The following is a 21,927-nucleotide window of genomic DNA, read 5'->3' on the forward strand; positions in this document are numbered from 1 at the left end:
GAGCATGTCTTGTCTTCACTGCATACAGTTATACCTCTATAACTTCCAGGGAATATTGGGGCGGGGGGGAATGCTGCCGGGAAATAGGTCAGTTTATTAACTCAGAACATTGTTTACTTAAAACTTTAATGATGAGGCTTTTATAATTTGATTTGTATTTATCAAAAAACCCTACAACACAAAATGATACCGAATCAAAAATCACATCAGTTTTTCTTCTGAATAATATATGCCATCCTAATCATTTCATTTTTAAAGCTGAATTTAATATGTTGCAGTTATGTTTGCATACATGATTTTAGCTGGGCTTTTTGTAATTCTATGAATTTCCTTCCATTTTTACCTTACTGATTGAAGGTCCCTCCCTTCCTCCTCCAGAATTTTGCTGATGTCTCCCTTTCTCTAGTATATTTTTGTCATTGATTTCTTTTCCATCTACCAACAAATAATATGCCTTAAAAAAGACCTTCCCTTCATTCTTCTACTTGCCTATCTCCACTTCACTGTTAAATGTTAACTTGACCACAAGCATTACATATTTTAGATTTATTTGATGGTTTCATTAGCTTTGCTAGACTTTTTTTCCCTTTTTATTCTGTTGAATGAATAAAAAAGCATTTAATAAGCTGCAACTGGTAGTGTACTCCTGTACTAAGTGCCTGGAGAAACTTACATTCTAATGGGGAAGAAAACAGGGTAGTGATAACTTTTAATCTAGGAAATCAGGAATGAGTGGAGGCATTAAGATGACTAACATATAAGAACAGTATTTTCTAGGGAAACGTAAAAGGGGAAAAACTGGCATGATATGTAGGAACATGTATGCTGGGTGACTGGAGTCAGTTGCCTTGTTTTTGTTACAAGGGATAGCTTTCATGAACAGAGAGGGAATATATGGATGGAAATGTGAAGAATATAAAAGTAAAAAATAAATTTAAAGGCATTAAATTCCCAAATACCTTTACTTATTACTTCCTGTTCTGTGAGCCCCTTATGACATGGGCTACCAGTCCACTCAAACTTTCTCTAAGGTAATTCCTAGCCTTTACAGTTGGATACTGTTTGCTCATGAAACAGAAGCTCTTCTAACATCAGAGGCATCCCATATTCCTGCTTTTCTAATTGCTCGTCTCTCTTGGCCTCTCATCCTCTAACAAACCTCTTATTTGGTTTGTCCTTGACCCTCCTGTCCTCCACAGTCTCCCTGATAGTGTGGTGGCTTGGGAAAAGCCCACATTTGTGGTCACTGGAAGTGAATTTCATTCCCAACTCTACCACATACCAGGTGTATGGTCTCATTACATACATGCATTAGGCAAGTTAACTTCCCTTCTCTGAACCTCATTTTTCCCAGCTATAAAGTGAGAGTGGGACTAGATGTTTGATCTAACTCTTATGAGCTCCAGACTTGCAATCCAGCTCAGACTCCAGTCTTCCTAGCCTTGTCCTTCATTCTGTCCCATGTCACTCTCAACTACATTAGTGCAGAACTGCTTGGACTACATATAGCACAGTAAACATGGCTCCCTACTTCCATCTCCTTACTGCCAGAATGATCTTTCAATAGCTTAATGCCTCCTGAGTAAAATTCGAACTCTTTCTGCCCAGCTTTAAAAGCCCAAGGAATTTGGCACAACCTTTCCAGACTTTAGTTATTTCCACAATCTCTGTACTCTTTTAACATGCTTTGGACTCAATTGGCTCTTACCTCTTTCCCTCTAGATGCTTTGGACACCCTTTAAAAGCCAGCTCAAAAGCCCCCTTTTATCAGTTTAAAAAAAAAACAAACTTTCCCTTCACACCTCACAGATGGCTGCTGAATCTTACTCAACTAATTCCATGTGGCCATCTAAATTTAGCCAAGTGCCTAGCATAGTGCTGTACACACATATTTGGTATGGTAGTATCTGTAAATGGCATGTAGGGTTTTTTTAAGTATATATAGCACTTAAAGGATTATATGGTATTTTCCTCATATCAACCCTGTGTAATATAGTAGAAGTATCACCACTTTACTAAGTAGATTAGAAGTAACTACACTTGCTTCAAATTAGTAATATTCACAAAATTCACAAAACATAATTGGGGATGGGGAGGAGAAGAAATAAACCTAACAGAAAAGGTTTGCTTCCATGAAGACTTTAATTTGGGCCCCTTATGTAAGAAATTGCAAGAATTACATTCAAGTGAAAAATAAAAGGGCAAATGATAAAAATGAAATTGACCAAGGGACAATTAAATTTACTTTTGGCATCCTCAAATACTTTTAAAGGTATTAACAAATTGCGTGCCACTAAAATAAAGCAGTCTACTAGGATCTCTTCTAGGACGAGCCTAATTTTCCTTCCTTTATGTCCTGGTACGTAATAAAGTTTTTCAAAAGTTACATAATTCATACTCTAGCCTCCAATGTTACTGTTCTCAACTTGTAAATCTTTCTAAGTATAAATTATTTCAGTGCTTCCCTAACCTTTTTTCACAGTGAAAAAGTAGATGACAAAGCTATGTAGCACTGAAACTGATGAAAAAGGAACATGGGGAATCAGCATGTCAAATACCAACTGCATGACACTGTTGGGTGTCAGTGGATAGAAAAGCAAAATGACCCCGGCTCTCAGGAAGTTCACATACGTGTACTGGGACAACAAACACACAGATGAGTAAATTCAAGATAATTTAAGGATGGAGAGCATTAATGAGTAAATTTGGAAACAGTTTCACATCAGAGCTCTTAAGTTACGAGCTTGAAGGAAGCTAGGGATGTGTATTCTGGGAATGGACAAGAGACTTCCCAAAGATGTTGAGTTCCGGCAACAGCTAGAACATAGCATGTCATGAGTGAGGACAAGTGCAGCCCACTCATGAAGGGCTAAGTACTAGGTTGAGATATTTGTATTTGGTGACATGGTTAGAACTGTGTATCAGGAACATTCTTTTAACACCTGTAGGACAATGGAGAGGAAAGTGACAACTATATTCTTAGGTACATGAGATTTGCACGTGTAATTATGCTTGAGAACTAAGGGTCAGATAAAACCAGTTTTTAAACACTTTGAACAGTTTTCTAGCATTTTTACAAACTAGTTGAGATTCAAGCCTACTACTAGTAATCAAAGATTTTTCTAATCAAATTTAGAACTCCAAATATTAAGCATGGCAAAATAAAAACCTAAAATGATTTTAAAATCCTTTTTAAGCAATTTCCTCTATACCAAGCCATACTGAGCTTTGGGGATACAGACAGAAACATCGGGTCAGCACACTCCTGGCTCTTAAGGAGCACTAAAAGGTCAAAACTGTAAAATGCTGATATTAAAGGAGGTTAGCATGCAGTATTGCCAACCAAATAGGAAGAACTTACTTGCAGGACAAAACTAGCACCAGACTAGTGTGGAGGGGAAAAGCTGAGTGTGGGGTAAAGAAACAAGCTTTGAATCCTGGCCCTGATAGCGTTCCTATCTGGGTAACCTTAAAGCAAGTTATTTCCTCCATCCCTGCTTAGCCTTGGCATTCACATGATGGAGATAGTACCTGAGGTATCCCACAGGACTATTGTGAACCAAACTTTATACACGTAGGCATCTGCCATTAACCTTCAGTCTGGCTGCCGCCTCTCCTTCCTGTCCCTTCGTGCTGATGTCCATATTGCTCGCCAGTACTCTATGATATTGCACTTCTTTTGCACAAATGCTACCCCACACTTAGAATTCACTCCTCATCTCAGGCTCCTTAGCCTTCCTTGACAGCACAGTTTGATATACAGCCACTTACTTTCCTGGTCTCCTCAGTTATTTTTATCTTTTTGCATCTGCTTCAGTACTTACTTATTCAAGTGGCACCATCTTCTCCATCCCAGGAGAACATAAGGTCTTTGAAGACGAGGACTGTTCCATTATTGTCTTTGTATGCCCACGTTGCACAGATTTGCAAAAGCTGAATTGAACTTAAAATGCTATAAATTTGTTATCTCATTCAAAATTTCTCAGCCCTATAATAAATCACAATACAAAATATCTCTTTAGCTCTAAAGCAAGCCAGTATCAGAAATTGGCTTTGAAAATAGTGCAATTTGTCAGGGACAGTGGACAGCAGGATTAATTGGCAAAGGTAGGCAATGACCACCACTATTGCTAATGAAGTGGCCAATCCTCCCCTCCCCAGCAAAAAACAAAAACCTGTTTGAATAAGACTTTGGGAAATGCTTCTTATTTGGTCTATTTTAAAGATAAACTTGATTTTTTCTTCCCTCATCACCTACATTTCCTAATGTTGCCTTTCCCCTTCCAGAAAGCTTACTTAAAAAAGGAGGTGTAGGGGTAGAAGAGTTCAGCAAAACATTTTAATAGAAAAGTTTAACGTATCCAGTTCCACACCCATAGTCCTCCAACCCTGAAAAAAGGGGTTTGCTTCTTAATTTTAAAGCCAATCTTGGTCATGATTTTGCAGCACTGTTTGCTGTTTTGTTGGATTGTCCCCCCATCTACATGTTTAGTTTGTCTTTTTCCCCAATTCTTAGTACTTTACTTTGCAGCAACCTTTAGGGTTTAAGTCAAATCTTTAAACTATGCTTTAGGGTATTCCCTTTTTTACAGCACTGTAATATTGTATTACGTTCAGTTTCAAATTATTTTGCTAAATATGTAAACAGTTTCCCTTGTACGTCGTCTCTTCCCATAGACCAGTCGAGGTTGCAACCTGAGACTGGGAACCATTGCTCTAACCTTCCCTAATTACCTTTTCCTGTCTTACGCAAAAATAATCTCAGATATTTCCATCCAATGCTCCACTTTGGTCATCTTATATTCTAGAACCACAAAATCTTCCACTAGCTTTGAAACTGGATTGAACTAAAGCCAACATTTACCTCCACAAAAAAGTGATCTACAGTACAGCCTGTGATAAACAGTGATATAAAGTACATACTCATTAACTGGAGAACCGTATAAGAAAACACTGGCTCAGATGAAAATACACCTAGCTTTTAAACATCACATAACAAGTGACCTTAAGTTGCTTTGACCATGGGCCTGGCGCATCAGTCTAAATCGGGACATGCTTATCACCACGAAGGATGAGCAGCAGGGGACAAACTTGTTTCTGGCCACAGGATCTGATGACACAGTATTACAGCATGCAATATGCTAGCACAGAAAATCTTCCATTTAATGAACTCACCCATCTTTGAAGCTAGTCTAACTTCTGTAGGGAAGGACTGATGGTGGCACATTCTTCTATGCTATTAGTTTACTAAGATTCACTGTTTGCTCTATGGTTTAGTGAACTATCCTGAAACAAAATGGCAGTTGATTGACTGGATAGACATGTCTGAAAACACTTTTTTAAAGTTCACTGTGACAGTGCTTATACCACTCAAATATTTCATTCGGCCAGCGGGGGAATTCCAGGCAGGAACTTCCCTCTCCCGTTGGGTGTGTTACTTTTCATTACAATTTTACTTAGTTGACTACATCATCATTTATTAAAAATTTACAATTTTTAAAAAGTAATTTATTTTTCAGTTTTCAACCTTTACTTCCACAATAATTTGAATTCCAAATTTTCTCCCCATCTCTCCCCACCCCTACATCAGGACAGCATGGACACCCAGAAAGAACACCCTTTCGCTCAGTCTGTCTTCCCTTCTATCACCCCCACTCCTTCCACTTCCCTCCCCTCTATTTTCCTGTAGGGCAAAATAGATTTCTATACCCCATTACCTGTACATCTTATTGACCAGATACATACAAAAACAATTTTTAACATTCATTTTTAAAGCTGAGTCCCATATTTTCTCCTTTTCTCCCTCCCTCTCTACCCTCATTGAGAACGCAAGCAACTCAACGTAGGTCAAATGTGTAGCTATGCAAAACACTTCCATAACACGTTGTAAAAGACTAACCACTTTCCCTCTGTCCTATCCTGCCCTTCATTCCCCGTTCTCTCCTTTGACCTGTCCTCCCATAAGTATTTGCTTCTGATCATCCCTCTTCCCAATTTGCTGTTCCTTCTGTATCTTCCCCCTCCTGTCCCCTTCCCCCTTTGCCTTCCTGTAGGGAAGATTATATAGATATATTATATATTATATAGATTTCCATATCCAGTTGAGTATGTTATTCCCTCCTGAAGCCAAATCCCATGAGAATAAGGCTCAATTATTTCCTTTCATCTCCCCTTTCTCCCTCCCCCATTGTAAAAACTCTTTCTTGCCTCTTATTTTGAGATGATTTGTTACATTTTACCTCTCCCTTTCTCTTTCTCCTAGTACATTCCTCTCAACAGTAAAAAAAAAAAAAATTACATTAAAAACTCAGCATGAGTTGCATTGACAAATAGGTAAAATCCACTGTTTTGGCTCAATTACAAAGTGATCCAATTTAGTCAGTCACTGGACCCTCTGCACAGACTGACCTTGCCACTGGAGCAATCTAGAGCCGACAGTTCTCTCCAGAGAAAAGGGAATTACAATGTAGCATGCCAATTCAGGAAACCCATCAGAGAACTACTTAGGAAACCACTGGCTCAGACAAAAATACTGTCAGTTTTTTAAATATCACAAGAAATATCCCCTTGTGTTGGTATCTTTCCACTATGACACTGGCAATATGAAACCCATGATTATGTCAATGTTCTGAGCTAGGCCTAATGCACGCCACTTCCCTCATGTTCAATATTGGAATGCGATGAGACATTTCTAGGTAAATCAACAATAATATTGACTTCACTATAGCTAGGGAAAGCTGATTCCACCGAGCATAGCTCCCCTTCCTCTTGAGCTGTCTATCCATCAGGGTTGGCCAAACGATCACAAAATGCTTCAGTTTCTCATGGTGCCTGGCCCTCCACTGCCCTGAGACAAAATTAAAGGGAAAACTAGCCTAACTTGCACAGGCTGGAGGGTCTGGTTGCCACACCAGACGACCGTTGTTCGTTGTTTATCCATTGTTGCTGAAAAGGAGCAGCGACATCAGGAGGGTGACGCCTTGACTCACAAGTGACTTGGATTTGAGTGAGACAGAGCTGTGCAGTCATCACCCTCACTCTCCTCCAGAATCAGGACAATTGGCAATGGCCCCGACCTCATCAGACACCCTGGTGGAGAAGTCCTTTAAATCTTCTAGAGTAACTTCTACCACTGAAGTGGTTTTAGGACCATTATACATCAACCCCAATGCACTGGAGAAAAAAAAAAAACTAAGATACCGCAAAAACAAAACATGGCAAAATGACACAACCAGAAATTCCAAGCTTTGCAATCCCACCCCTTTGAAAGGATCAACTACCAGATCTAAACAATATCTTTGCCAATCACAGTAGGGGGTGGAGGTGGGCGGGAAGCAGCACCAGGAACATCAGCCCATCAACTAGGATCTTTACTTCGGGAAGTCCCAAAGGAGGAGGCAGGCCACCAAGGAACTGCCCCGCTTCTGAAGGAGCTGGGTAGACATGTTCACCTTCCCAAGTCACCTCCCTGGGTGTCAGTACTTCCTGGGCATGACCTGTCCAATGGGCACAGCACTGCTAGGGGGGGTAATCAGTTTTAGAATTACAGTAAGCAAAGGGAGGGCCCACTCTGCTGCTGCTGGGGCCTGTTCCACTGCACCCTGTCAACGTGGTCCTCAACACTTCTCCCATCGCCAGGCAGGACCACCTGTTATCCCTCTCCTGCGCTGGGGCCTGAGTTGGCATTCTGCTGATAACAAAACCGTAAGAGAACAAGGACATTCCACAAAAAACATGGATGCAGGACTTTGGAAATTGATTCAGCTGAAAGAAGCTCCCTGACCTCTAGTTACCCATCATGGTCTACCAGCTAAGTTTCTAAGACTGGCTAGAGATCCTGGGGTCTAGTCCTCTAGTCCCAAAGCCTGAGACTTTGGTAGCTTAACTTGTATGAGTACACGGGGTTGCAATACTGATATTAGCACCATATATACAACTTTTAACATCACGATTATGTGCTTTTAGGATTCAAGTGAATTCATAATTTTCAACATGAGAAACAAGTTAAAAATCAACTCATTTTTATTGTCACAATAAATTACTAAAAACCAACTAGTTATACTACTTTTGTACATTCTTGTAGAACCTAATTCAGTCCTTAGCAAAGCAGTAAGGCTTGATAAATATTCAATTTTAACCACTATTTATTTCTAAGGATCAACAGTCTGAGCCAAAGGCAATCTAACGTATTAGAAGATCTTTACAGCGATGGAGCCCGGGGGTACCTCACATGGGTTGGAAGGTGAAAGAGCTATCGAAAGGTTTTAGGGAACCCTTTGAAAAAGTCCCAGATAGATTACAGATGTTATGGAACAGGAGCACAGGATTAAGCATTGGGCTTTGCCATCCTTGTGTCAACATCCTAACTTAAGAAACACTGAAAGAGCTATGGTCAAATTCTGTACCAGGAGTTCCTCTCCACCTTTCAAAGGCAGCAAATTGGGTAAAGGACAAGAGAGATGTAGTTGAAAAAGTGCAGTGTGGAAAGATTCAAATCTTCCTTCCCAACGTATGGTGTAGCAATATAACCAAGTAAGAACTTCTCTGTACCTATTAAAAACTGATTCTACCTGCAAGGTTTTATCACAGAGATGGGACAATAAGGTAATGCATATGACACCCCCCCCCCCAACTACAGCACTAAACCTACTTAAAGCAACTTAACCAATCTCATGTTGAGCTTACTTCTCAGAAATGACCCAGCCATGCCCAGAAGAGAGTTATGACAGTCTTCATGTATTACCCTAGATATTGCTGGAAACGTGTAGTCTGTGACTTTTTTTCACTTTATCCCATGTAACTCATTTCACTAAAAATCTACTATGTGCTTAATAATATGCCAGGCACTATGGCAGATACTTGTAAAATAGTCCCAGTTCACAAGTATTTTATAATTTACTTGGAAATTATCTACATGCATAAAAAAGGATTTTTTAAGGCAACATTTTCAAAAGAGCACAACAGAAAAGGAACACTAGAGGAATCAAGAAAGAGGGAAAGGGACTTCTAAGCTGAAAGTGACAGAAAGGCAGGTGGAGAAAACAGCATCCACATTAGTAGTTTCTTAGAAAGAGCAAAGAAACATATTGTGAAGATACACTCAGAAAACAGTGAATAGTGGGAAGTAAGGTTGGCTACACAGGTTCCCTACCCCTGCTCAACTATGGAAGGTAATGAACGCCAGGGAAACAGGACTTACAATTTTTAAACAGCAACTGATTTAAGTAGCATTTTGGAATATGATGCAGTGTGCAGGATAGAATGGGGAGGGGGAAAGAGCACAGGTGTAAGGAGATCAATCAAGAAAGCAGCTCTTCCAAATAGAGATGCTAACGAGGGCATGGACAAAGGTGGTGGCAGAAATGGAAAGCAGACACAAATGAGAAACATTACAAAAAATAGGCAATACCTGGCAACTGACTGAATGGTAGGCAGAGGAAAAGATATCTAAAAAAGTATCTAACATGCCAGGTAAAGGTAAACATACTTAGAAGAGCTATTGTATGATATAACTTCCTCCCTTCACTAACCTGGGAAGCCCCTCAATTCCTGATCTGACTGGGCACTCTATATAGTTAAAGGTTGCAAGCAGTTAGATTCTCCCCCACTCCCAAAATGAAAAATAAATCAGTTCAAAGAAGTTTTTAAATTCTTTGCTCTTTATTTGAGCAACTATTGTCTCAGGCATAAGAGAAGAGGATTTTCCCCTTCCTAAGCCTATAATCATTAGACACTACTACTACTTCATCACATTTACATCTCCTTCAGGTAGCATAAACACTTCTATTTCGTATGTACAGAAATCCAAATTTTAATTTAACTTGCCCAGAATTACGAGACCTCAGAGTCTAGAGGGCTCCTCTCAGTATATGGGGTAAGTGGCTAAGTCCACAGCAATAAGTAATGATAAATACTTTTTACAATGAACAGTGACAAACCAAACAGAGCAGAACCCTTATACTTTGACCTTTCAAAATCTTACTCAGCCATACTAAGTAGAAGAAAGACCACCACGTATTAGTTTGGCTTTAGAAATTATCTACCAGTGCTTCTTACACTGTGGGTCTAGACCCCAGAACTCAGGTTAAGAAGGGCTGAAGGGGTTTTGTGAGTGGAAAAAGTTTAAGAAGCCCTGATCTAGACTAAGTACAAAAAATTGCTGAGGCATTTAAGCCCACTATATAAAAATTTATTCATGCAGCAAATCTTCTCCATACTTTGAAAATGGAATTTACTGGTAAGAGATGAGAAATCTGAAACTCTTTTTTAGTTAAGTTTCAAACACAACTTAAGAAACTGAAAGATCAGCCATTTTCTCATTCTAAAATGTTGTCATTTTACAATTATCTTAAACAGAAATGAAGTATATGATGTCAGGGATATATAGAAATAGTGATAGATCTTGAAGAAAAAAATGATCATTTAAAACATTTTCTCCAGAGAAAAAGCTGCAATTTTTTTATGATCACGCTGATTTATTCTCAATACTCCCTCCTATCAATTCTTAAGTAATCCTAATAGATAATTTACTTACACAGAGCACTGTTTAAAGGTGACTAAACAATTTACTCCCCATTTCTCTGGGTGGTACTCTTAGCCTAATGATATAAAAGAACAAAGAATAAAAAAGATAAGAGCAGGTAGAAACCGCCAACACTGAAGAAGTTGGTGGGATCAAAGCAAATCTGAGGAACCAGGGAAGGTAGAGGGAGGTGGACACAGGACAAATTTTTACATATGAAATGAGGGTGTGGTATCTTAGCAGCTATTATATTTTAAAATATCTTTACAAAATATTGCACACAAAACTCCAACATGAAAAAGTACAAATACAGGCAAAAAGAAATGACAAGAAAAATTTAGTTTTCTAATTGATTTTTAACTCCTCTGGGAGAGATGCATAATAGAAAGCTAAAGTAAAATAAAAATCATTTTTCTAACTATACATTTTTTTATCTTCACATACTTTCTCTTTAATCATTTAAATACTGTAAAACTTTTCCTCCAGGTCAAATCCCTGTTACAATGTGTTGACATGCTGTACTATACTATCTGCTAAAACTTCTCAATCAAAGCATTTCCAGAAGCTTTTGAGACAAACAAAATTTAATATATGCACAGTTTTATGTACAATGCAGCATCACACCATGTAGGGCATTTACTATTATTTTATACATTCAGATACTTTTGAAACACTTCTTAAGGCTACAAAACAGAACATAGAAAAATAAACAGGAATATATTGAACACTTACAAAAAAGTGATATGATAAAGAATATAAAGTACTATTTTCCTTTCAACACTTCAAAAGATATATGTGTGTGTATATATATATATATATTTCTATACAAGTTACATCACAAAGGATCACATCTTCACATGCTTAAAGTATTATTTTTTCAGTGTAAGGCTATTATCATTTTTCATACATAAAATTTTTTTCTAGTTCTGTAACAATGCAATTTCTATTCCATTCAAGTAATTTCAACCCCAAAGTTGCTGTTGCCCCACAATAAGACATGCACCCACCCCTCATCTAGAATATTCTATAACTGGTGTTTCTGAAAAATCTATCTTTGGGAAAATGTCCCAATTAGTGAAAAATAAATGGCTGTTGTTACCTGGCAAAATTACTTAGTTCACTGAATTGACATATGGACCATCTATCACTTCAACTGAACCAAACAGATACACAGTAGTATTTAGACATAAAATCTGGGGCAAAAATACAGTAAACAAAGAAAATGTAGAGTAGCCAAATGTGTACTCTTGGGCTACACTCTTTATGGACCTTTCTTAGTACCCTAAGAGAAAGTCAGAAAGTTTATCAAAAATTGAAGGCAAAACAAAAAAGATGCAGTAATAAATATTGCTAGTTTATGAGATGGCTGATCAAGTTTCTAAGCCAGAATGGGTTAGAAAGGAACTTTTATTGCACCAGTCTGAAACAAGTTAGAAGTTCATAAGTATTTTAATACAACCACCTTAAGTCACAAAAGAAGCGCAACTAACACACTAGTGAGAAAGAGAAAAGGGAGATTCAGCCACAAAAGCTCTATCACAGTTGGGTCTGGCAAACTCTGCAGTTCATAACAAACCACAAGCTTGGGTCTGCCATGTGGATGTGAAGAAGCAGTACGCAGGATTCCTAAGACGCCAACAATATGCTGGTTAGAAAAGAACTAGAATGAAAAAAGCCAATTCTCCCCAGGTCACGAGCTTGCTGAGGGCACCGGAGAGCTCTGTAATACTAGAAGGAATGAGGGCAGGAAAACAAGTCACAGAGACAATGCCTGACTTAATAAGAGCTAGTAGGCAAACTTTGGTCAGATCTTTGATAATTTCACTTTAAGATGCAGACTTCTGTGACATGGAGAAGTCCCAGGATTTTCAGCTGTTAGCATAAATGAGTCCATTCTCCTATACACAAACTTGCTCACATTAAGACCATTCTAACTTTGTGCCATCACACACAGAAACTTGTGCGTGACTACTAGAGAAAGTAAGTTGAAGTGGAGTAAGGAAATCATGCTCTAATTTGATGTTACCTTAAGAAAAAAGCCCCTAAATTTTAAAAAATCCACATCTGTAAGGATTGTTAAATCATAAAAGCAGTTTTCTTAAAAGCAGGGTTTTTCTTTTTAATTCCAGAGGTTACTGAGCATAGTACTATCTCCTAAAAAAAATCTCTTTCAACACTGTTTCAATTCTATACCTTAAAATGGGGTGTGGAAAACAGTTCTGTTTTCTTCAGAAATTACAACCTAGTCTATTCTATCACTCAAGTGTTGTAAGGCAGCTAGTGATTGTGTAGAAACGAACGATATTCTTTTATAGCCAATTTTTAAGCATTTCCAGACGAAGACTGGATGAAAAACTACATTTCCTTGCCTCCTGAGATTGGAACTTTTAGCTTTATTCAAACCTAATAATCTAAACATATCTATAAATGTGGCTTTCATGAAGATTACCAGTAGGAAATTAACAAGCATGGGCTATAAAGGTATGATTTTTCTAGCTTAACTTTTCTTCCATAATTCAACCATTCACACTACACTAAAGGAAAAAGACTTTAGCATTACCTTCCACAACTGTTCTAGCTCACAAAATGGCTGATGTGATCACCACCATCTCGCTAAAGCATTTTTGAGAGCACAAAACAATTAGTCATTAAAAATTTTGACCTAGCACCATCAATAATAAAATGCTATCTTTCAAAGTGCTCTCAAAATTTTAGGTAACAGATAAAATTTAATCACTACTCAAACTGGTAGTACCCTAACTTAAGAATTTGGGTAATTAAAATAGCACAGAGGTAAATAACCACTAATACAGTACAGTAGAGATTCACTAAGCCCAGCTAGCATCTGAACTTTTCTGAAGATTACCAGAAAAAAACAAAACTGATCTACTTCAGGATATCAAATGAAAATAAATTATATTTGTTTTTTTAAAACATTTCCTAATAAAAAAAGCGACTACATTAATTTTTGGCTAGGCATTATACATGGCATGCAAAGAGAAATCACTATGTTATTTGCATAGCATGGTCTCACTCAAACTTCCTGATCAAAAAGTAGATAATCTCTTAAACACGAAAAGAGGGTATGTTTCACATTGGTATATACAGATACAAAATATAAACTACAGTTATTTTTTTTTACAAAGAAACACAGATAACTAATACTGTGTTATTCAGAGTCAAATCTCCAAATGAGGATAGAGTGCAACATGCAAAGGGAATAAATGGGAATACTGGAGGGACCAGTGAAAGGTTAAAATTAAAAATTAAAAAAATTTAAAAAACCACATTCTCATCACACATTCACAAACGCTACCTAAGGTAACAAGTTGGTTTTAAAATACAAAGCAAAACCCATCTTCTAGCAGCATCCTCTAGAAAGGCCTGGAAGTCACAGTCATCTTTTTTTTTATAGAATACAGCCAGCAATCTGAACATGCATATGGAGAATGATAAACATAATCAACAGTGCAAGAAGAACCAAAAACAAAACAAAAAGCAAATGAAAAAACCCAGTAGCTCTTCGTATAAACTTGTCAAGCTAAAAAAAATTCATGTTTACATGTCTCTTCTCACAAAATATTTAGAATCTGTCAGTGCATTAGTGTTAAAGTGGCATTAAAAAATTTCTGCGGTTCTAACAGGTGCAGAATTATTTTCAGAATGCATAGCATCTACATTTCGTTCGAGTAGGCACCATGATATTTACATCAGTGCTAAGAATTCTTGGTGGGAACAGCCATATCACTGAATTTCCTATTTTTTTCCACAAATAGCTATTCTTGCCTGCAATCTCAAGTTCAACAAATCGCTCTAAAATTCAAAAATATACCCTATGAATATTAAAAGAACTATGTACAACATTTCTAAGACACAGGTTAATCGGCTGCCTTATATGAAATATTAAAGAGAAAACATTATTCAAGTTTGACAGATATTGAGATGAAAGGCCTTTGGGTTGGAAGCATATCAAAGACAACAGTGTTGTAGGCTGAGAATTTTTTTAGCCCAGTTTATGACTAAGGCATTGCATAATAAAATATACATTTCTATTTGGTGCAATGTTATCTTTTTAGAATCTAAATCATGTCAAACACTATATTTCTGTCATTTCAGTAAACATTGTAAGCATACATTTTCAACACCTTATATCACAAACTCAAACTGTATAAGTAGGGAAAAAACAATACTAAATCTACAATGTTTTATATTAAACATTTTTTATACTTTACACACTTATTTTCTAGGTTCCTATGGGGAAAAGGGAAGAAGAAAGCAACACTCAACTGAAATCAAACAAACTTACAATGAAGAAAATAAAATGTAATGCCAGGAATTCACTTGCCCCTAAGTCTCAAGTTGAGGTTACTTGGTTAGGGAGACACTATTTCCAACTTCAGGGTTTTTTTCCCCCCTTCCTTAAAAAAAATAAGAAGCCTGTGGGAACACTAAGTCATTCCACTTTGCAAATGGTTTTTACTCTGATACTCTCCAAAAGTAACCATTTCTAGGTGTGCTGTCCCCTATGGCCATCTCCCATCCCTGATCGTCTCCTATCTCCCCTGTAGGGTCGCCCTCTAAAGTTCCGATGATACTGAAAACCTTCTTCCCTACTTCTGCTGGACTGCCCTTTCCAAGACTCATCATTTCTTGAATGCTGGTACCCTCCTCTACTAGAAGAGTAGCCCCAGTCATTTTTAAACTTCCTGCTTCCATATGTCTGATTGTAGAACTGTTTGGATCTACCACTCTTCAGAATACTTGACACTTCATTTTCATCCTCAGAACTCTCTTCCCTTGCTCTCTGTACTCTGTCTGCCAAACAGGCCATTGGGCTGGCTAAGTGATCAGTGGTCTTGGAATCTTTGACTTTTTCTGCTCTTTCTTTAGGATTGCTTATGGTTCTTTTAGTAAGCTCAGGTTCTACAGCTAATGGCAAAGATTCTTTTTCTATATTTAACATCTGAGGAGGAAGATGACCTTTTACTTCTACAGTACCAGGAGCAAAAGTTTTTTCCCCTTTAGGCATCCTAGGTAGCGACTGCTCAGCCTGGACATCATGCTTACTGCCAACACTGGCAACAGGGAGGGGGAGTGCTGCTTCACCTCTCACTTCTTGAAATTGATCTGCTGATGAAATTGAACTACATTCTTTAGACAGATCTGGGTCTTCCAGAGGATGATCTAGTGTTCCTTTCTCATCAGGAGGCAGGACCACATTCTGCCTCATTACTGGATTTTCTATAAAACCCTGAAAAGGATACCCATACCATAAAGGAGGAAAAAAAGGAGATGCAATGGGAACTGCTCCTAAAAATGGATTAGGTCCAAAGGATGGCTGTGGAAATATGTTCTTGCCGCCCATGGATTCATCATAATCAGCATGAAGCAACTGTCCAGGGTTCTCAGATTCAATATCGCCCTGATAAGGCATCTGTCCTTGGCTTTCCGACACCTGAGATGTTGGAATAACCAATGGTGAAGAGAACGTTGGAGACCCAGTCTCAGTCTGTTCCCCACGATCATCAGCATTAGCTTCAGTTGGCATAGAAAAGTGTGCATCTGTACGTGCACAGTCATTTTCACTCTGTGATGAAGGAGCTTCTGAGAACCAAAGGTTGTGAGGATACACAGGAACTTGAACCTTTGGGTACATCCTGCAAGCAGCTATGTAAGCCTGGTGCAGAGGGTACAGGTAAGAATGTGGGGCCCACATAGGACAGCTATATGCCTGAAAGAACGAGAAAAAGGACAAAGTTAAAAATATTCTTAATATTTTATTAATATTATATTAATATAATATATTCTTTTTTTTTAACAATTAGTGTGATAAATGTTTCTTTAGTCTGTAATAAGTGAACTTGTGACTCCAAACAGTTTATAATATCATAAAGGAAAATAGGAAACAACTCCCTAACATTACACTTTGTCTGGCTTCTACTATCTTTAGAATTTTAAAGAAAGTCTCGTTTCAAATAATCCAAGCTACCAGTCCCTGCTAATAACAAGTGAAAAATTCAGATACAGTATAATGAATAGCTACTGCAGCTAATAATCCCTAAAAGCTACTAAGAAAAAAAGTAATAAAGGGAAAATGTCTATTTCAGAAAATAGCCAGGTTAAATAGTAACTAATCAAATGGCTGACCTCAGCTAGATATGCAATTACTGATTTATGACATTCTGAATATTAGCCAAAAAACAGTTTATAATCACACCTACCCACCTAAAAGAATCATCTTCATTTATGAAAGCTAGAGTAAGATAAACAATTCCATTTTCCAAATGACCAGGAACCCATAACCCAAAACACACCTATGATAGTACACTACGTATCCATCCTACCTAAACCTACTAGCTCAAGATGTTGCCCCTGTTTATCCTATAATAAAGCCAAAGATAGGTTTTATTTCAAGCAGTTTGTTTTTTAACTGAAAGTTATGAAAAATTTTACATCATTACCTTTACACCAAGATTGAAGAAGAACCGTAGAATGTTTTTATCTAAAGAAGAAAAGAATATGTTTAAATCACATATTAAAAATACACTAATTTACAGATTTTTCCTTTCCTACCCTCTAATGATATAAAATACTGAAGCCATATCTGCCTCAGTAGGTTTCATAATTCTTCAAGGCTGCATTGTTAGTTCTTTTATTTAGTACGTAAGTAATTTGTAGTTGTCAATTTTAGCTTCACCATCATAAGAAAATGGGTTCTATTACGATACGATAGTAACAAAAAAAATCTGTAAGTGCTTTTCTGAGTTATGTCTGATAAAATGAAAGTGACTAAAAAGAGACATGTGTCTTCCTAATTCTGCATACTTCCAAAACAGCAATTTATTCATTTTTTTAAAAGCCCTCAAAATTGAAAGCTAAAGTTACGTGAATTATGATACTAAATGGCTAAGATCCTAAATCATACAGAACACTTGTTCATAATATTAGCTGTATAATGTTAACACTGGCTATGCAACCATTTTCACACAGTACAGCTCATTTCCCAAACCACAATACTACTGAGTAATCAATTTGGCTTACATCAAACTTAGCTCACTAGTGTTTACAAAATAATGTCGAAATTTAGTAACAAAAAGATTCTTTACATTAAACATGTTTCTTAATATTTAACAACAAAAATATCTGCTTATCCTGAATTATGAGGTGGCCATGACAAATAATCTAAAAATGGTGTCCCCCAATTCAATAAGATAACTGAACTGTACAAGTGTCAACACAAAACCTCCTGACTCCAAGTCTAACAATCCCTTCACTGTGTTATCTCGTCTCCCAACATGACAGGGCAAGCAGCACAAATAAATATCCAACAATTCTTGAAAAATATTTTGCATCCTCCAATTTTCCCTTCATAGGACTTTTTTTATTAGTAGTATTTTTTTCCAATTACACATAAATAGTTTTCAACATCCATTTTTATAAAATTTTGAGTTCCAAATTTTTCTCCCTCCCCAAAATGGTAAGCAATCTGATATAAGTTAGACATGTACAATCATGTTAAACACATTTCCACGTTAGTCATACTGTGAAAGAATAAGAACCAAAGGGAAAAATCACGAGAAAGAAAAAACTAAAAGAAAAGGGGAAAGTAGTATGCTTTGATCTGTATTCAGACTCCATAGTTCTTTCTCTGGATGTGGTTAGCATTTTCCACCACAATCACAGGATTCCTACCTTTTGGCAACAGTCTTGTTTAAAAATATGTCCTTTCTATGGTTCAAACAGTACCCAACAACGTGGGGATCTGGTAACTCCTTTCAATCCCACATCAAAACTCAAGTTGTTTCTCCAGACTAGAAGATGGCTTTCTGAATTAATGAGACTTAGAAATTCTAAGTTCCTATAGGACAAGCTCCTTATGTTATATATCTTTCTTAACTTTTTTTGCCAGATGCTTTGGCACCTGGTAAAGCCTATGGGCACTTACAAAAAATGAAAAACTAGTTCATGGACCCCAGAGGTTAAGAACATGTTTAAAAGTGTATATTTATTCACATCTTCCCCCATCTTCATTGATCTTATCCTATTTTATAGTATCACACTGCATCTCTCTTCCTGTCACAGCCTAATTCTTGAAGCTCCCATCCTGTCTCATTTTTCAGCTCTTGACACTGTCTTCTGACTTAACTGAAACTATTATAACCAAGACTAGACTGTCAGTCTTCTCTTTGCTCTCTCACTCTTCTTTTTTTCTCTCTGAAACATCTGATACTGACACATACATACAACATTCTCTCAGGAAAATCTCTGTATTTTTCCTAACACTGCTCCCTCCTCATCTGCTTTCTGAGTGCTCCCTACAATTCTGTCTTGAAGCATCTTTTCTAACTCTGCACACCCTCACTTAGTGATCATTTTCCATCTGGCTGTTTTTCCTGGACTTCACGATCTCCATAAACACATCATTCTGCAAGGTGAAACAAACTCTGAAATTTTTCTCGGATCATCTCCCTCCCCGACTGGGGAACTTTCTCTTCTCCATCCTCCACACCTGCTTTTTAGCTTCTTTATAAGTGTTTTCTCCCCCATTAAATTGCCAAGTTCTTAGAAGGCAAGGACTGCTCTCCCTTTCTTTGTAATGCCCAAGGCTTAGCACAGTGCCAAGCACAGAGGCACATAGGTGCCTAATAAATGCTTACTGACTTTCTGATCTATAAGCGCGTTCACTACCATCTCTTCAATTACTACCCTTATGAAAGTCTCCTCAAATCTACATATTCATCCCCAGTCACTCATGAGCTCCAGTCCACACATCAACTTCATATTCACTAGTATCTCAAACTTACCATGTCTAACCAAAATGGAACTCAGACTTCCCCCCAACCAAAATTCTTTATGTAAATTTTAATAGCATTGCCTTTCTCTTTCAGACATTCAGATATACACCACTTTGGAGTCCCTCTCATTGCTTCCCTTTCCTTTACCCACTTCCTGGAGGCTAATCAGTCAATAATGCTAGCTCAAAACCATGGCTCACAGCAGTCCCTTTCCCTCTACTCACATGACCAACAACCTACTCATGCCATCTATCCCCTCTTGCCTGGACTACAACAACAGCATTCATCTTCTTATTCAATCTAGCCTCCAAATAACTGTCAAAGTAATCCTCTTAAAGCTCAAACTTAACTATATCACTCAAATGCCCAAGAAACTTTAATGACTCTCTCTTCCAGTATAAAATTCAAATTCCTCTAATTTGATGCCTAATTACCTACACCGTATCTCCAGAACACTATCCTCTGCTTACTGAACATTCAGCATTTCAGACAAAAAAAAACCCCCAAAAAACCTAGGTTAACTATTATCCAAACCTGTAATTCTATTTCCTGTATTCAAACTTTGCAAAAGGCTGTCCTCCATGCCCAAAATATATTTCCTTCTAACTTCACCTAAGAATACACACACACACAAATATAGAGAGAAATAATTATTCTCACCACCACCCCAACTTTACCTTAGGTAGTACAATGCTAATTTCTTTAGGGGAGGTCTTAGTTTTCATTTTATTTTTGTGCTCCCAATGCCTTACATAGAGTGGGCACTTCATAAATTACTTATTAGACTATACGCTACTCTGCAATGACTATACATGGATAGTCTATGTAATCCAAATAAAAAACTAATTTGAAACTTTTCATTGTAGTCTTAAGTGCCACTTCCTCATAAGACATAATCAAAAGTAACTCATGCAAATTTCATGTCTTTTCCCTTTTCTTCAATACAAGAAGCTCCTTTGTTGGAGGAGACAGTTTTTCACTTTGTCTCTGTAGCCCCAGCAACTAAGAGTGTCTTGCAGAAGACAGAAGACATCTGATGTTTATTGGAGCAGATGAAATCGGATTTCAACTCATATAACTATTAGAGTCTGATAAGCCAAAAAATTATTAGGACTATAAAACATTTTCTTCATTAGAAGCTAAAATCAGAGAATTGAGACATCCACTTTTACTAGTACTCAATTTGGAAAAAAGATTTGGCAGTATCCCATAGCAAATCCTTTCACTGACACACAGTACCCAGCCTTTTCAACACCTCTTAAATCACACCTATCCTATTATTCCCCAAATCTAATTCTGCTTTTTGAGTAACTCCTAATTAATTTGAAAAGCTCACCTTTAGGTAAATCTTCCCCATTGTGACAGAGTGAATGAGGTGGGGCAATGGCTTGCTCACCCTTTTCATTTACAGGAAACCCTGGGTACAGCGGGTCTTGGTAAAGGCTCAATGTCTGAGGCAAAGGCATCAAAGGTTGATTAACTGCTTGAATTGACATAGGAACAGGAGTAACAGGGGTAGGTGTTAACTGAGCTTGGGACACAGTAGAATCTGGTCCAGAAGTCTGTGTCACTGAAAAAACAGGAATTTGAGCAGGAACACCTAAAAGGAAAGCAAGAATCAAAGATTACTCAAAGGTTAAAAACAACCTTCAACTAGAAATAAAAATTTATGCCAAGAATATAATCTCAGAATTTAAGAGGAGGAATATTAGCAATGTCTAGACCAGGGGTTCTTAACCTGGGGTCCAAATGCCTCTCAAAAGGTCTATGGATAGATTGTACAGGGCTTATGAACTTGGAACATTTTATATTTTGATAATTATATCCCAATATGACTGGATTTCTTTATAATAATTTGTATATCCTTTCAGCCACATAAAAACATAATTCATAATTTAGGCTTCACTAAACAGCCAAAAGGAACCATGACACAAAAAAAAGTTAAGAACCCTTGGCTAACTTCCATTGGAAACATGAATCCTCTAAAACATTCCCAAGTAAACTAGTTTTTCCTCTACCACTTCCAATGAAAGAGGGGACTCACCAACCTTCACAAGTCCATTCGATTTGAGGGCAACTTTAAATGTTAGAAATGTATTTCTAATATTAAGACTAGATCTACCTCTCTGTGTAACTTCTACCCATTAATCCTATTCAAGTTCTTTGCAGCCAAGTAGAATTTTCATCTCTTGTCACATGACACCCTTCAAACCTGATTATAGTGACTTTATCCCTTTTAGACTTTCCTCCTCCAGACTAAATGTACAGTTCCTATTGTCAATTTCCATACAAGTTCCCTCAACAGCCACTTGATTTCCTCTAGTTACATAGTAGCACATCAATCTTCTTCATAAAAATGTGAAAATATGATTGCCACAAAGCACACATCAACTATTCTGGATACTATGTTTTTATTTAATCAAGATTTTATTTTTCATACTATCTATGACTGATAAATGTATACAGGCAAAAATTTCTTTTATAATAAACATCAATTGATGCCTACAGAGAAACAAAAATATAACAACTTAAATCAAGAATGTGATCTTAAATAACATGCTATGATGACAACACTTATTGATAGGTCAACAGGAGGTAAGGGCTGCCTTG

General features: G+C 37.3%; 1 protein-coding gene across 4 annotated transcripts in view; it reads right to left on the minus strand.

Moving 5' to 3' along the window:
- Nucleotides 1–11,088: 11,088 nt before the first annotated feature.
- Nucleotides 11,089–21,927, minus strand: part of OTUD4 (OTU deubiquitinase 4) — a 54,875-nt gene continuing 44,036 nt past the window's right edge. For all 4 annotated transcript variants that reach the window (XM_072621152.1, XM_072621153.1, XM_072621156.1 and 1 more), the window contains 3 exons: nt 20,654–20,917; nt 16,984–17,024; nt 11,089–16,253 (listed from right to left, as the gene is read on the minus strand). In XM_072621152.1, coding sequence (XP_072477253.1) covers nt 15,030–16,253; nt 16,984–17,024; nt 20,654–20,917 — 1,529 coding nt within the window. In that variant the 3' untranslated portion in view covers nt 11,089–15,029. The remainder of the gene's footprint in view (nt 16,254–16,983; nt 17,025–20,653; nt 20,918–21,927) is intronic.

This window comes from Notamacropus eugenii, chromosome 6 (genome assembly GCF_028372415.1).
Source record: "Notamacropus eugenii isolate mMacEug1 chromosome 6, mMacEug1.pri_v2, whole genome shotgun sequence".
Taxonomy (NCBI): domain Eukaryota; kingdom Metazoa; phylum Chordata; class Mammalia; order Diprotodontia; family Macropodidae; genus Notamacropus; species Notamacropus eugenii.